Genomic DNA, 14,607 nt, shown 5'->3' on the forward strand with positions numbered 1-14,607 from the left:
GGGCGATATATTGATGAAATAAATGACCTGTTCGCCAACATCTTGGATGTCCAGATCTACTTCTGACGACACGAGAAACCGGACTAGTCTGGATTCGGCAATATCCACACTATGAGTCCCCTTTCCAGGTGATCGTGTTGACGGTGTTTCTCCCGCTGTCCGTCTCTCCCACCAGTTGTGCTGATTATCATGCTTCCTACTGTGAAGTAGGATCATGCTGTGCGTATAGAACTATGGATTTTGTACGTTTTGTGCTGTTCCTCTCGAAGCTCAAGACGGAACGCGTCTCCTGCTGACCTTGCTTGCACCTATTTGACAATAGTGGTCTCGCATCATTGGCGGCTCCCGCTCGCTGTCTACCAAGAGCCCTCGCGCAACCTCGCCGACAGAGCGATTGACAGCCTTTAAGCGAACATGCAATACCCTCCAAGTGAGTCGCTCGATGGTGTGCTGCTCCTGGTCCGCCAACTAACTTCCGTTTTCCCAGCAAATATGGCGATCGACCAACTCCCCCTCCGGCGAACAAGCGGCGATCACGCACACGCGCACCTGCATCGAACGATTGAACTCCGTCCTCAGCGATGAATCTCGGGGGCCCGCGCCTCATCCGTGTCTGGCCTATGCCGCGTCCTCTCAGATCTTTGTTACCGTAACCAAGCTTGCGCTCTCTGCCAACGATGAGGCGATGCTCCGGTCCGCGACGGTGTTCTTCAACACGCTGATAGATTCCGAGGTGGATGGCGTGGTGGATAATCGACTGTTTGCGCGAGCGTTGGTAGATCTGGTTCGACGGGCAGATAAACACTCCGAGGATGTCGAAGGCAGACTGGTGGAGCTGCTCTTTGGCATTGCGAACAACATCCGTCTGCAACCTACCATTCTCCCCGCGTGGTTTGCCCCTCGGTCAGACGACCAGGATCTAGAGCGGGAGGGAAGCGGTGGGGTGGAATTCGCAGGGGCTATGAGAAAAGACGACTTTCCGCTGTTCTATCTCTTGGTGGAATACGTCCATCATGCAGGGCGGGCTGGCGACTTTGCTCGAACCGGTCTCCTCTACTTGATCGAGACCGCGTCGCGATCGAAGAACTTGGAGCGATGGTTAATTGAGAGTGACCTGGCCACTCTTATGGCTACGGGGTTGGGTGCTTTGTATAGCCAGTTGGGCAGGCGAGTATTTGCTAGTCAAAAGATAATCGAACTGCAGCTAACCCCGGTTGTCTAGTTTATCCCCTAATGTGGACTCAGAGGCCAATGTCCCGCATATTATCGCGCACTCGGATCATGCACAGCAAGCGACTGCTCTGCCACCTGCGCTCGGCGCCACTATCGACTCCTTCATGGCCTACCTGTTGTTCTGGCAGGATACCATTGATCACTGTAAATCGGCCGAGGTGAATGCCACATTACTGGATCACTTTCAGGTATTGTTCTTGGAGCAACTTCTGTGAGTCTTCGATTCTTTTGGAATCCTTTGTTGCGTGCTGCTGACCGTCCGTTCTCTGCCGTTAGATACCCTTCGCTGCTGGAGTCGTCTGATGTCGAGGGTGGTTCAACGGCTGCTGTTCTGACTTATCTGTATCGTATTCTGGCGTCGATAGACCAGGAGGACCTCGTGCACCGGATTCTCCATTTCCTCCTGGCATCGCCCGCCGACTCCACCCCCAAAGCTGAGAAGAACCTGAATATGTCCGTGAGCCGGCGAAAGTCTCTCGATGTCCTAGCTGCCTTCTCCGAGGAAGCGGCACGACCGTCGCCGTCTCTTTTTAACCTCCGAGACCTTGCTTTACTTGGACTCCAGTCTTCCAATCTCCAGACTCGTCTGGCCACCTTACGGCTCTTGAGTGTTATTTTACAGCGACATCCCTCCTTTGCGCGATCTCTGATCAGGACCATCCCAGGGCACCCCGCCCAGCAGCGTACTGTCGGAGCACTAAACGCGGAACTAGGCCAGCTGCTCGGATTGGCCACGTCTATTCTGAGTGAGCCTACCCTGGACGACTCCTTTAGCAACTACCTCAAGGATGCAGGGTGGATGCTCGAGTCTCGCCTATGCATCCCTCCGTCGAATAATCCGAACAATAATCCAGCGGAGGCCTTGCCCCTCGAACTTCACCAAGATGATCCGATCGTGCACGAATTGCTCAACTCCCTAGACAGCTTTTTCACCAACAGTGTCATTGTGAATCTGGCGCTGACGGAGGCCCTCATGAACATTGCTTCTTCGCCGCTGGTGGCTCTTGACGGCTGGCTCCTCGTGGACCCTTCCAAATACCGCTACAGTACTTCGACAGCAACAGCGTCGTCGTCTTCTTCTTCTCCCGATATCTTGGAGCAGATCCAATTGGCATACCAGGAACCGTCGTGGTCTCCCGGGGACGCACCCACCCTGACCGTTATTTTGCGTAGACTGGTGGAACAGGTCCAGGAATGGTGCCACACCGTTCCGGACTTTGATATTCTCGTGGCGGCTCGTCACGATTTGCTGCACTACACAGACGAACCGGGCGGCCACTCCAGCGTTCCCGAGCCCGTCGGTCGGGGTTCTTCTTCTGCATCACTCCAAACGCCGCAACTCGGCTCTGATCAAGGAACTTTTCGGGGCAGACAGGCCCTCCGGAACCTGGCATCCTCTCCCCAGCGCAGCCTTGTAGGGTCTCCACTGCGAGAGCCCTCTATCCAGCCGCCAGCTTCCCGCGCATCCTCGGAATCACGGTTCGCAGCGGCAGAGGATCTCCGACAGCGCCTGGCGCAGCCATTCCCCGTGGACGCGCCGCATCCCACCGACCAACCTGCGAGGGACCCTCGAACCACCGAGGAAGACATAGGGGAAGGCGACGAGGACCCCGCCATCCTGGACGAGGAGCCGGGATCTGCGACGCTCGGCCACGTCCTGACGAACGTGGTCATTCTGTACGAATTTTTACTCGAGATTTCGGCAATGGTGCAAGCGCGCGGCACTGTCTTTGGGGAAGCTGGCTACGTCGGTCTGGGTGTGGGCATGGCTCCGCCAGACGAGTTCCTGTTGTCGTTGTCGTCGTCGTCGTCGTCGTCGTCGTCGTGAGCAAGTGACAAGCGGCTGAGTTGGCTGATCTCGTCCACCCATGCCATGTGAGCAGGTACCCGTGGATTATGATGGTCGGGACCACCACCACCACCGACCATGTTTCAACCCAGATGGCGCTGTGAATTTGTACCTCTTACATCTGCTTCACCGACGTCCGGGAGAATACTCCGTAGTACGAGTAGTTATCGAATTGCATCCAAGTCGTACAGTGCACTACTACGGGTACGTTGTACCTCGAATCTCGAGTACTGTGTACGTCCCTAAGGACTCGGGATGTATGGATGTATTTATGCATGTATTAGATACAATGGTATTGTCACAAGCTCGGGGAAGAGGCCGAGCGAGCGTGCACGGGATGAACTCCAGGCTATGATTGGTTGAATTAGAAAAAAAGATGACTACAATGTCTTGTATTAGAATCCCTGAACCCCTGTCTTGGCGTAATCCGATACCGTTGTATAAAAATAGCATTGTATTCAAGTGGTATGCCGTGGTATTGTAATTTCACACCCGCTGATTCCGAGTCGTCGCCCCTTACAATCTAGGATTCTAGGCATCCTCCCTCCGTAGACTTGATTATGCCTCACGCTACAGATAATATATCAAGTCCATGACTTGCAATCTTCCCCCTCTTATCAGAAATGCTCAATTGGAGCCATGCCCGCGGATTCTCATCACCCTCGCAATAGCGAGGATGTTCCCTTTCTCTCCCACCACCACCACCCCCAGGATGCCACCGACGACAATGACCCCCCCAAGCAACAGCCCAACAACGCCAGTCCCATCCAGGGAAACATCCGCATGCGCTTGATGGTCACGCTCTTCACCATGATTCTGGCCGTCGAAGTCGGCTACGTGATGGCCGGCGGCCCCATGACGAGGATTTACGAATCGATCGCCTGCCACGAACACTATTTGCAGGTCGACCCCAGCAAAATCGGCCCGGACGGACAGGTCCCGGAGGACTTATGCAAGGGCAAAGAAGTCCAGAGTGAATTGGCTGCGGTGAAGGGATACATGGAGTTTTTCGAGGGGATCCTGAGTAGGCATTTACATTGGGGAGGGGCTATGCCTTCTTCCTGGAATTCCGGGTTCTAAGCCCCCAAAGGGTCGTTATTTACCATCCGTCTAGGTGTGTTTCTCGCCATTCCTTATGGCTTGATGGCCGATCGATATGGCCGGAGATCGGTCATGCGCATTGGCATCCCCGGATTCATTCTCAACTGCGTGATGGTGCTGGTCGTCATCTGGTTTTCCGATATCTTCCCCCTGCGTGCGGTATGGGCCTCGTGCTTGGCGTGGCTGTTGGGGGGTGGGCCGGTCGTCGCCCTGGCCATCATCTATACCATGATGTCGGATGTCACGACGGAGGAGGAAAGGTATACCAGATGTCTCCAATTCTCAGATATTTTGCCCTGGATTGGCGGGAAATGCTAACCTCTACCCTACCCCAGAGCCCCGATGTTCTTCAAGTTCGGGGTGGCCGGCATGGGCGCCGACTTTGTTTCTAGTGCCGCCAGTTCCTGGCTGATGGTTTTGAATCCTTGGATCCCGCTATTAATCGGATATAGTGTCGTGATTGTCGGCATGCTGTTTGCCTTGTCTCTGCCGGAAACCAAGAATGCGTTTCCCGCTCGGGCAACGGAGCCTCCGACCGAAGTGGAACTTGGTCACCTCTCCCCGGACGGAGACACGAAGGGCCTCTCCGGGGGGAAACTGGCCGAAGATTCAAGGAGCGGTTCCGATGACACTGAAGACCCTACCTTCGCCACCGGCGCGAAGAAACGTCCTTTCCTGGCTTCGCTGCGTATGGTCATTCGGTCCTATCTCACCCCGTACGCATTTATCTTCCGCGCGCGTCGGATCCTCTTGCTCCTAACCGCTTTCCTCGTATATCGCCTCAGTCGCGGTTCCTCGTGGTTCCTCATCCAGTACATCTCCACGCGATACAACTGGACCCTCGCGGAGGCCAACTTTCTTATTTCCTTTAAACCCGCTCTAACCATCCCTCTGTTCCTCTTGATCCTCCCCATGATTTCTCGATACCTCCTGCGGACCATGAAGTCCAACAAAAAAGACCTCCTGCTCGCGCGTGCGAGCATTATTTTCCTCGCCGTCGGAACGCTAGGCATTGGCCTGTCCCCGAACATTGCCATGCTTATCCCGAGCCTACTTATCCAAACATCGGGGTCCGGGTTTGTCTACCTGACGCGATCCCTGGTCACCACACTGGTGCACCGCGAGGAAACCGCGCGGTTGTTCACCGTTATAGAAGTCCTGCAATCCATTGGCAACGTCATTGCGAGTGTTTCGATCACGACTGTGTTCCAGATTGGCCTGGAGCTCGGGGGTCCTTGGATCGGAATCGCATGGATGATGACCGCCACGGCATTTTGTCTTGTGGGCGTAGCTATTTGGACGTTTCGAGTGCCGTCCGTTGCGCATGATAAACTCGACGACTACGAATCTTGAGTCTTGGTAAAGTATTTATATATGTATATATAGATTGTAGCTTGTTTTTTTTTTTGTGTGTTTTGTTTTTTGATTTGATCTTTTCCTCTCTTTTGCATATCTGAGCGTGGGCACTGTTAGACATAGACTAGGTATTATTATCATATCAACGCCATTCTCTCTTTCTTTTATATATATATCCGATCCATGATGTAGAAGGTATACAACCCAGTTAGTGCCGCAGCCTCAGGCACCCAGGCATCCTCGATTCACATGTCACCCGCCAAAACCTCAAAAAGCCTTCGGGGTCGCGACACAAATTCGAGCAACGACCGGCGAGCGAGCATCCTGTGTGGGTCTGATTAGCTGTGTCTGTGGATAAGAAAGACACCTGTTCCTGTTCCCTGTCCCTTTGGCGATGGCTAAATAGCACCCACCACCGCTATCTACTGGCCTGAACGACAAGACAAGACAAGACAAGCCATGGAGAAATTCTCCCAGTTTCGAGACCGAGGTGAGGAGGAGTCCTCTACTTCTTACAGGTGGTCGGAGGACAAGCTAACAGCAGTGTGTACATATAGGCTCCGGCATCGCGCCGTTTCTCCCCATGCCATCGCAGCCCGTGGGATTCCAGCTGCCGCTGCGAGTGTTTCTCTTCTGCTTCCGCCTGCCGCTGTTCGTGTTCGCGTGCGCCTGTTACTTTCTCATTCTACAATGGCTTCCGATTGGCGCGTTGGGCAAGAAGGCTTCGCTCTGGTGTATCCTGGGGATTCCCAGTATATGGTGGATTGATTTACAAGTGGACGGTGTGCGAAAGGGGTATGCATCTACAATTTTTTTTTTTTCATTCATTCATTCATTCATTCATTCATTCATTCTTTTCTTTTCTTTCCCTTTTCTTCTCACTGCTGTTGACTATATAACTGACCGAATATATGTATACGTACAGCTCCCTCTCAAAATACCACCACCAAGCCCGCCTCCCCGGCCCCAACTCCATCATCGCCTCCTCCTTCACCTCCCCCATTGACCCGCTGTACCTCGCCGCCATCTTCGACCCCATCTTCACCGCCTCCTACCCCAGCACCCGCCAAGTCGCACCCCTCTCGCTCCTCCAGGCCATCCTGCGCTGCTTTGCCCCGCCGCAACTGCACCCGCCCCAGGACACCCCCCTGTACGACCTCGCCGCCCTCGCCCGCAAATACCCGGGCCGCCCCATCGTCGCCTTCGCAGAATGCACCACCACCAACGGCCGCGCCATCCTCCCGCTCTCGCCCGCCCTCCTGGGCGCCTCGCCGGCCGCCAAGATCTTCCCCGTGAGTCTGCGGTACACGCCCGTCGACGTGGTGACCCCGGTCCCGGCGAGCTATGTGAGTTTCCTGTGGACGCTGCTGAGTGCACCGACGCATTGTATCCGGGTGCGGATTGCGGAGCCGGTCGCTGGTGCTGGTGCTGGTGCTGGTTCCGCTGACCGTGACGGTGACGGTGCGGAGCTTACGGCTAGCGAGCAGGCGCTGCTGGATACCGTGGGGGATTCCCTGGCGCGGCTGGGTCGAGTCAAGCGGGTGGGGTTGGGGGTTCGCGAGAAGCTGGATTTCGTGAGGATGTGGACGCGCACGCGACGGACTTGGTAGCGTAGGTTTGGTATACTAGGTAGGTATACTAGGTAGGTACTGTGTTGGGGAGTTGCCTGTGGATAGGTCGGTATTCTGTCTCTGCGGGTAGATACATGCATATGCATATATGTACGTTACTTTTGTTAGTCTAGTCCAGTACTCCGCAGAGAATGCAGTATAGATACAAACTAAACAACCGGTAGAAGCATGATTCTCTATATATCCAAGGTAGATAGATAGATAGATAGATAGATAGATAGGTGATAAGTAATTGCTTTTCATTCGGCTATTACGCAAAATTAATCATCCTACAGAGTACGTACAAGTATACAGCAGACAGTCCGATAGAGAGAGAATCATCTAATCAAGCGCATCGGTAATACACCCGTGACTTGCGTCCTGCACGCTCCGAGCATATTTTCCAAGAGTTCCCCGCAACTCCAGTCCAGTCTTGGGCAGCTTGCCCGCCGCCTTGTCGGCCTCCCACTGCGTTCTTCTCTGCGCGAGCTCGCTCTCGTCCACGGCGAGATCCAGGACCCGGTTGTCCGCGTCGATGGTGATCACGTCGCCGTCGTTGACGAGACCGATGGGTCCGCCCACGGCGGCTTCGGGGACAATGTGCCCGATCAGGAACCCGTGAGAGCCGCCGGAGAAGCGGCCGTCGGTGATTAGGGCGCAGGAGGATCCGAGACCAGCGCCCATGAGGGCGGAAGAGGGCTTTAGCATTTCTATTGGGGGTTATTAGTTGGTTATTATTCATTATTTTTGACTTGGTGGGGGGGGGGGGGTGTGTGAGTAAAAGGAACGTACCAGGCATGCCAGGTCCACCCTTGGGTCCGGTATACCGGATGACCACAACAGTCTTGTCTTCCTTCTTGATCTCCTTCCGCTCCAGAGCGGTGATAAAGTCGTCCTCGTTGTTGAAGACACGCGCCTTACCGGTGAACACGGTTCCCTCCTTACCCGTGATCTTACCAACACTGCCACCCGGAGCCAGAGAGCCACGCAGGATCTGGATGTGGCCGGTGGGCTTGATGGGGTTGGACAAGGGCCGGATGATCTTCTGGTCGGCAGGGAAGTCGGGCACCTTCTCGAGGTTCTTGGCCAGGGTCTCACCGGTGACAGTCATGCCGGATCCGTCGATGATGCCTTCGCGGAGCAGGAACTTGAGCAGCGCGGGGGTACCTCCGATGTTGTGGAGATCGGCCATGACGTACTTTCCGGAGGGCTTCAAATCCGCGAGGAAAGGAGTGCGGTCGGACACAGCCTGGAAGTCGTCGATGGTGAGCTTGATGCCCACAGAGTCGGCGATTGCGATCAAGTGCAGCACCGCGTTGGTGGATCCACCGGTGATGTTGACCACGATCATGGCGTTCTCGAACGCCTGGCGCGTCAGGATATCCGAGGGGCGGATGTCCTCCACGAGCAGCCTCTTGATGGCCTCACCCGCAGCCAGACACTCGGCGTACTTGGCCTCGGACTCGGCGGGGTTGGAGGAGGATCCCGTGAGAGTCATACCCATGACTTCGATGGCCGTGGCCATGGTGTTGGCCGTGTACATACCACCGCAGGCGCCGCCGCCGGGGCAGGCGTGACGGATGATATCGAACCGCTGGGGCTCGTTGATTTCACCGCTGATGAACTGTCCATAAGCCTGGAAGGCAGAGACGATATCGATATCGGCGTTGCCCTGCATCGAGGCGCAGCCAGGCTTGATGGTACCACCGTAAACCATCAGACTGGGGCGGTTCACGCGTCCCATGGCCATCAACACCCCGGGCATGTTCTTGTCGCAGCCGGGGATACTGATGTTGGCGTCATACCATTGTCCTCCCATCACGGTCTCGATGGAATCGGCGATCAGATCGCGACTCTGGAGGGAGAAGCGCATACCATCGGTACCCATGCTGATGGCATCACTGACGCCGACCGTGTTGAACTGGAAGCCGACCAAGCCGGCCTTCTGCACGCCCTCGCGCACCCGGTTGTTCAGGTCCAGCAGATGCATGTTGCAGGGGTTTCCATTGTACCAGACGGACGAGATACCAACCTGGGCCTTGCTCATATCGGCTTCGGTGAGGCCCGTGGCGTAGAGCATGGCCTGGGAGGCGCCCTGGGAGATGGGCTGTGTGACATGACGGGAGACCTTGTTGAGGATGGGTTTTTCTTCGTCGGCAGCAGAGGCCTTTTGCTTAGGGAGGGTAGTAGAAAGGGAACGACTAGACGAGAGAAGCCGTGAATACCAAGATCAATTGACCCAGAAGGCAGCATAAGACAGGGTGGTAACTTACATGGAAGCTCGAGTCGTCAAGCTCCGCAGAGTCGAGGGCAGACGGCCCCGGGTCTGAGAGAGAAGCATTGCGATCTGTGGAGAGAGCCCGCAGTTCACAGCAGACCACAAGAGGCTTTAAAGTAAGGATCAAGAGGGGAAGAAAGAGAGCACAGTGGAATGAAAAAGGAGGAGGAGGAGGAGGAGGAGAGATGATTCATTCATCTTATTGGATTTTGGGAAAATCCCCAAGTTCTCCGCAGCGAAGTCGGACCGGAGTTGGCCTCAGGTTCCCCGGACATCTAGTTATCCAATGGGGGGCAGCAAATTGTCAGCAGAAATGGTGCACTACGTTAGAAACAGATGGCATTAAAGATCATGTTTTCGAATATACAGTTAGTTATAAAGTAATTTGACTTGTATATTCTGAAATTTGTGAATAAAAGGTTGGTCTCGAGTACTCCATAGTTAGAACCTGATATATTACGAGCTAGCCCTAGTATACCTCATCAACGAGTACGCAGACATAACAATATGACTTGAAGATTCTCTCTCTCTCTCTCTCTCTCTAGCTCACATCTAGCTCACATCTAGCTCAATCTAGACCGGTGCTTACGCTAATCATAACCTAGGTCCTGTATAAGCACCGCATGAGACACCAGAACTTCAACCCTGCGAGGTTCAGCACCACGAAGAAAATAGGATTGACCAAATCTCTAGAAACTCATGTCGTCTAATATAGAGGAAGGGCTGATTCCAGCATTCAGAGAGATTCTGCTCGATTATATACACTCCTATATAGCTCCGTGACGTCACGCCGACAAAAACACCTCAGGCACCACGAAACATATAGATCTGCACATCGAGATTTATGTATAGGATAATTGCACCACCTTCCATTTCAACCCTCAACAAGAACTTCACGCTGCCTTACAAACCAAGCCATCCATTCCAGATGTGCGATCCCAAGGAGGAAAATCACCCTCTATCCCCTGGCCCTCACACATTCACCTCCCCAACCAAGAACCTAACCTTCGAATACATCATCCTGCACCCCCCAACCCACCAGCCCAACCGGCCACCACCACCACCACCACCACCATCCTCGAAAGACCTCATCGTGATCCAATGTCCTGCCTGGGGAATCGGATCCCGATACCTCCAAACAGGGCTGGCCCCGCTCCTCGAGCTCGATCCAGAGAAAGGCCAAAAAACGCCCTACACCCTCCTGTTCTTCCACCCCCGAGGCACAGACAACTCATCCCGGCCGCGCTCGTCCACGGAAATGTCCAGCATGCCTCATTTAGCCTCGGATCTCGACGACCTTCGAGAGCACCTCCACCTTCTGCGGTTCCCGGTCCTGATGGGCCACTCGAATGGCGGGGCCATCGTGCTCGGGTACGCTGAGATGCATCCAACCCGGGTGTCGAAGCTTATTCTGTTGAATCATCAGTTGATTGGGTTACGGGATCGTGCGGTGTCTTCTTCTTCTTCTTCTTCTTCTTCTTCTTCTTCTTCTTCTTCTAGTGCTGCTGCTACTAGTGCAGCCCTAAAGGATGATGATGATGATGATGATGAGGATGATCTACAGGACAAAGACCTTACTCAACACCCTTCCCCCTCTACGAAGAAGAAAACCCCCAACCCCAAACCAACCACAGATAAATCCTTCACAGCCTCCGTACAATCCAGGTGGTCTCTCTACTTTTATAACCCGGCTGTCTATGTTCCCTCCCTCCTCGCTGCAATCGGGACCCGGATAATGCCGATTTGGTGCTACCGGAGCGTATACGGGTGCGACGAGAACCAAGAGCTCCAGCATCCACAGCAGATGATTACGGGGTTAGAGCGGGTAAGGGCGAAAACCCTAGTGATATCCGGGAGAGATGATTTGATCTGTGGCTTGAAGATTGCCGAGCGTTCAAAGGAGGGGATTCCAGATTCTAAGATGATTGTTTATGATCGGTGTGGGCATTTCCCTTGGATTGAGCGCGAGAAGAGGTTTTTTAAAGATATTAGAGAGTTTCTAGCCCTTAGATCTTGATCTTTGGGTTCCATCAACCATGAATTTACATAAACAGATAAATATCTTTAAGAAAAAAGAAAAAAAAAAGAAAAAAAAAAAAGACAAAATAAATGCAGGAGGAGTATTCAAATTCACATTGCAATCATGCTGTAAGCCATAGACAAAAATAATACCTAGGCACCTGATAGTTATAACACACACAACAATGACTAATGGGCTATGAACAACAAAAAGAGAGACCATCCTTTTTGGCAGCTGAATATGCTAGGGAAAACACAAAAATATTGTAATATAAAGAGAGAGGGGAAAAAAAAAAAAAGCATAGGGTGTAAAATACACAAAAATAGAGGACCGGGGAGGAATAGAAGTGGGTAAATAGGATGTAAAGGAGAATGGAGAAAACAGAGGCTAGCCCAGCTTAGCCTTGAGAGATTCTATCTCCGCAGTCAGATTCTGCATCTGCTGCGCCTGCGAGGCAATAGTCTTGGTCTGCTCAGCGAGTAGCTCTTTAATGGCGCCAATCTCACGGGACACAGCATCGGTAGAGACTCCGGCAGCAGTGGGGCCTGTAGATTGCGCGGGGGTAGAAGCACCTGGTGTGCTGGCGATGGGGCTTGAGGAGGCCACGGGTGACTGTGTCTTGAACTGTTCGTCCTTTCGGAGGAATGGGCTAGCCATGACGGACGGGGACACAGTCTCGGGGGAACGTGAAGCCCGCTCCACTGGTTTCGGGGCCTCATCGAAGCTGGACTCCTCAACTGGCTCGGCTTCATCCTCGTCCGCGAACTTGGACACCATAGCAGCCATGGATGCACCCTGTTCTTTCATGGATGGAGCTGGTTTCACCACTGATGTTGGCTCCGGAGTGGGTTCAGCTGCCTTTTTCACTGGCTCAACAGCCTTGGGCTCGGGCTCGCTGGACACATTAGAAGTGGGTTTGGCTTCAATACCAGTAACTTCCTTCAATCCCTCGCCTTCGTAGAGACTACCCATAGAGATCTTGGGCGGGATGGCTTCCTTACCCGCAAGCCATTCCGAAGGGCCCATGGCGGGCTTAAGACCGGTTGTGGGGGGGTAGATGTCGTCCTGGAAGGTCTCGGACCGGCGAGGAACGATGAAAGAGATGGGTTCGATATAGGTGTCGTTGACGGTCTTGAAGGCACATGTAACTTCGTTGTCGTGCATGTTCACACCGCGCTTGGGCATGAAAGCGATACCACGTTGGGGATCGGCGGACTTGTACTCTGAAAGGTACTCGAACTTGTCGTTCTCCAGTTCAAAGTATCGGATGTTACCATCACTGCGCATTGTTAGTATCCTGGCAGCTAGAAACGTAACCGGAAGAAAAAGAAGAAAAAAAAACACAAAAACATACCCTCTTCCAGCCAAATACAAACATTGAGTACCGTCGTCCCAGAATGGCATGCACACGCCAGAGATAGAATCCAAAGTCTTGAATCCGTCGATGGGCAGCTGAGGGGAACGGAGATCCCAGAGCGCCAGTTGTCGGTCACTCATCTTGGAGAAACCGGTAGTGGCAATTCGATCATGTTCTCCAAGCCATACAGAGCGACTGTTCTTGGCTCCTGAATGTCCTGCTCCTTCGTGCGCAGGACGCTCCTGACGCACATCCCATATCCGCAGCTTCTTGTCGCGAGAGGTTGTAACGAGGAGCGAACCATTTGCGCTCCAGGATTGCGACTGCACAATATCGCCCAGATTCAAGGTCAACTTGGCTGCTCCAGCTTCAATATCCCAGATCTTCACTGTAAAGTCACCGGAGGCCGTTGCCAGGATGTTTTCTGCGGCTGGGTTGAAGAGCACGTGCCCCACCTTTCTAGATGGGAGTTAGATGACAAGGTTGATGATGGGAGAAGGCCAATTGAATGCATTGAGCTTACTTTGGGTGGCCGCTGAGCTTTCCAACCGGCGCAATGTCTTGAATGTCATCGGCAGGAACGTCAGGAGTGACCGTGAAGCCTTCAGGTACTCGCCAAAGGCAGACCTAGAATCGTTTAGTTTAAGAGCGTTGCGAGAGCCTTCAGTGGAGCGACAAATATTCATACCTTGCCATCATCGGAACCGGAAGCAAGCAATTCGTCATTGAAAGGATTCCTAGCAAGGTTGGCTTTCTCGAGTCGTCGAAAATATCCTCATAGTATATAGTCTGTGCTCACCAGTCCGTGTCCAATACCACCGCGGTGTGACCTCGAAACAGGGGAATTCTCTCGGGCAATTTGCCTCGTTCTTCCAGGGGAATCACAGCAAAGGCTCCACCACCACCAGCCTCCCAGTTCACCGAGAGATACCGAGGGTTTACCTGACGGTCTTGTTAGGCGGACTCCGGCTGCGACGGGAAGGTTCAGGGGCGGTGACGACGACAAACCTTGACGAGATTCGTATCCCAAGCATTTCGAGAGATGCGGAGGTTATCATAGCATTGTTCCTGCCGGACTGTGAGTAATTCGAGCTCTGTCATAAACTAGAGGCGGATTGCGACGCACCTTTCGCGTTGGTCGTCCGAAGACGTGGCCTGCTACCTGTCAGATTGCGGGCAGGAGGAGAAGGGGGGAATGGGGGGGGAAACAGGCTTACGGTATTTGGACGAACGCACGAAACGACCAGACATAATGCTGGGATAGATCAGAACAGGAGAGCAAGCCCAAGAAGGAACCAATTCAGGGCGAAAGGAGAAGAAAATCAATGCTTGCTTTTTGAGAGAGGAGGCGGGGGGAGAGAGAGGAATCCAGAGGCTGTTCACAAGGGCGATATAACAATACCTACTAATACCTAGGTAGCAACGGTGTTAATTCGTGCGACTGGGGACAAAGGGTCTAAAAGCGGCGCCACCTACTCGAATTATTGCACTATCATAATAAACACCAGACTGTTTATTTTGAAATTAATATCAGACCTAAGAAGAATTAATTAACTAGTTCATGTTCATATAATTATCCAGCTTATGGGGATTTGCTGAATGTTTCCAACATGAAACCGCGTGACACGGTTACCACTAGTCCCAGTCTGGTCTAGCGTATTCCTCGCCGGAAAATGCTGAGTCATCATTGTTTGTTGTGTTTGTCTACTTTGTTTACCGCCCGCCGTCACTCCAGAAACGGAGTTGAAGAAAGGGAAAGAAGTCAAGTTAGTGACTTCGATCATTGAACTTTGAAGCGTCAAC

General features: G+C 53.2%; 6 protein-coding genes across 6 annotated transcripts; 4 read left to right on the forward strand and 2 right to left on the reverse strand.

The window, feature by feature from the left end:
- The first annotated feature begins 165 nt into the window (after positions 1 to 165).
- Positions 166 to 3,540, forward strand: P175DRAFT_0517850 (uncharacterized protein). Its single transcript, XM_040899014.1, has 5 exons — positions 166 to 242; positions 323 to 430; positions 488 to 1,167; positions 1,223 to 1,444; positions 1,510 to 3,540. Exons 1-5 carry the CDS (start codon positions 234 to 236, stop codon positions 3,059 to 3,061), a joined length of 2,571 nt encoding a protein of 856 aa, XP_040751012.1. The 5' UTR covers positions 166 to 233; the 3' UTR covers positions 3,062 to 3,540.
- Positions 3,541 to 3,630: 90 nt separating this feature from the next.
- P175DRAFT_0503160 (putative MFS transporter) lies at positions 3,631 to 5,596 on the forward strand. The gene is made up of 3 exons (XM_040897560.1): positions 3,631 to 4,106; positions 4,197 to 4,443; positions 4,519 to 5,596. The coding sequence occupies exons 1-3, from the start codon at positions 3,722 to 3,724 to the stop codon at positions 5,534 to 5,536; spliced, it is 1,650 nt and encodes a 549-aa protein (XP_040751013.1). The 5' UTR covers positions 3,631 to 3,721; the 3' UTR covers positions 5,537 to 5,596.
- A 205-nt stretch (positions 5,597 to 5,801) lies between these two features.
- P175DRAFT_0517852 (lysophosphatidic acid acyltransferase LOA1) lies at positions 5,802 to 7,288 on the forward strand. Its single transcript, XM_040899015.1, has 3 exons — positions 5,802 to 6,029; positions 6,097 to 6,334; positions 6,465 to 7,288. Exons 1-3 carry the CDS (start codon positions 5,999 to 6,001, stop codon positions 7,147 to 7,149), a joined length of 954 nt encoding a protein of 317 aa, XP_040751014.1. The 5' UTR covers positions 5,802 to 5,998; the 3' UTR covers positions 7,150 to 7,288.
- Positions 7,289 to 7,391: 103 nt separating this feature from the next.
- Positions 7,392 to 9,593, reverse strand: ilv3 (dihydroxy-acid dehydratase ILV3). Its single transcript, XM_040894797.1, has 3 exons — positions 9,423 to 9,593; positions 7,942 to 9,350; positions 7,392 to 7,859 (listed from the first exon to the last, which is right to left on the reverse strand). The coding sequence occupies exons 1-3, from the start codon at positions 9,488 to 9,490 to the stop codon at positions 7,492 to 7,494; spliced, it is 1,845 nt and encodes a 614-aa protein (XP_040751015.1). The 5' UTR covers positions 9,491 to 9,593; the 3' UTR covers positions 7,392 to 7,491.
- Positions 9,594 to 10,355: 762 nt separating this feature from the next.
- P175DRAFT_0483243 (alpha/beta fold hydrolase) lies at positions 10,356 to 11,444 on the forward strand (the record flags this gene model as incomplete). The annotated part of the gene is made up of 2 exons (XM_040895527.1): positions 10,356 to 10,877; positions 10,980 to 11,444. The coding sequence occupies 2 exons, from the start codon at positions 10,356 to 10,358 to the stop codon at positions 11,442 to 11,444; spliced, it is 987 nt and encodes a 328-aa protein (XP_040751016.1).
- P175DRAFT_0525175 (coronin) lies at positions 11,415 to 14,062 on the reverse strand. The gene is made up of 8 exons (XM_040899406.1): positions 14,022 to 14,062; positions 13,931 to 13,959; positions 13,813 to 13,872; positions 13,604 to 13,746; positions 13,493 to 13,541; positions 13,328 to 13,431; positions 12,802 to 13,263; positions 11,415 to 12,726 (listed from the first exon to the last, which is right to left on the reverse strand). Exons 1-8 carry the CDS (start codon positions 14,053 to 14,055, stop codon positions 11,835 to 11,837), a joined length of 1,773 nt encoding a protein of 590 aa, XP_040751017.1. The 5' UTR covers positions 14,056 to 14,062; the 3' UTR covers positions 11,415 to 11,834.
- Between the last annotated feature and the right edge of the window lie 545 nt (positions 14,063 to 14,607).

The sequence above is a fragment of the Aspergillus ochraceoroseus genome (assembly GCF_002846915.1).
Source record: "Aspergillus ochraceoroseus IBT 24754 chromosome Unknown P175scaffold_6, whole genome shotgun sequence".
NCBI lineage: Eukaryota > Fungi > Ascomycota > Eurotiomycetes > Eurotiales > Aspergillaceae > Aspergillus > Aspergillus ochraceoroseus.

Bases quoted from the DNA above. Each gene is read 5' to 3' on its own strand.
- P175DRAFT_0517850 (XM_040899014.1), top strand. The intron at 431-487 runs GTGAGTCGCTCG...CCGTTTTCCCAG, and splicing joins GAACATGCAATACCCTCCAA to CAAATATGGCGATCGACCAA. The intron at 1,168-1,222 runs GCGAGTATTTGC...CCGGTTGTCTAG, and splicing joins TTGTATAGCCAGTTGGGCAG to TTTATCCCCTAATGTGGACT.
- P175DRAFT_0517852 (XM_040899015.1), top strand. From the start codon at position 5,999: ATGGAGAAATTCTCCCAGTTTCGAGACCGAG. The intron at 6,030-6,096 runs GTGAGGAGGAGT...GTGTACATATAG, and splicing joins CTCCCAGTTTCGAGACCGAG to GCTCCGGCATCGCGCCGTTT. The intron at 6,335-6,464 runs GTATGCATCTAC...GTATACGTACAG, and splicing joins GTGGACGGTGTGCGAAAGGG to CTCCCTCTCAAAATACCACC.
- P175DRAFT_0503160 (XM_040897560.1), top strand. From the start codon at position 3,722: ATGCCCGCGGATTCTCATCACCCTCGCAATAGCGAGGATGTTCCCTTT. The intron at 4,107-4,196 runs GTAGGCATTTAC...CCATCCGTCTAG, and splicing joins GTTTTTCGAGGGGATCCTGA to GTGTGTTTCTCGCCATTCCT. The intron at 4,444-4,518 runs GTATACCAGATG...ACCCTACCCCAG, and splicing joins GTCACGACGGAGGAGGAAAG to AGCCCCGATGTTCTTCAAGT.
- P175DRAFT_0525175 (XM_040899406.1), bottom strand. From the start codon at position 14,055: ATGTCTGGTCGTTTCGTGCGTTCGTCCAAATACC. The intron at 13,542-13,603 runs GTGAGCACAGAC...CAACCTTGCTAG, and splicing joins GTGGTATTGGACACGGACTG to GAATCCTTTCAATGACGAAT. The intron at 13,264-13,327 runs GTAAGCTCAATG...ACTCCCATCTAG, and splicing joins AAGCTCAGCGGCCACCCAAA to AAAGGTGGGGCACGTGCTCT.
- ilv3 (XM_040894797.1), bottom strand. From the start codon at position 9,490: ATGCTTCTCTCTCAGACCCGGGGCCGTCTGCCCTCGACTCTGCGGAGC. The intron at 9,351-9,422 runs GTAAGTTACCAC...TCTCTCGTCTAG, and splicing joins TTGACGACTCGAGCTTCCAT to TCGTTCCCTTTCTACTACCC. The intron at 7,860-7,941 runs GTACGTTCCTTT...AACCCCCAATAG, and splicing joins GGGTGGACCTGGCATGCCTG to AAATGCTAAAGCCCTCTTCC.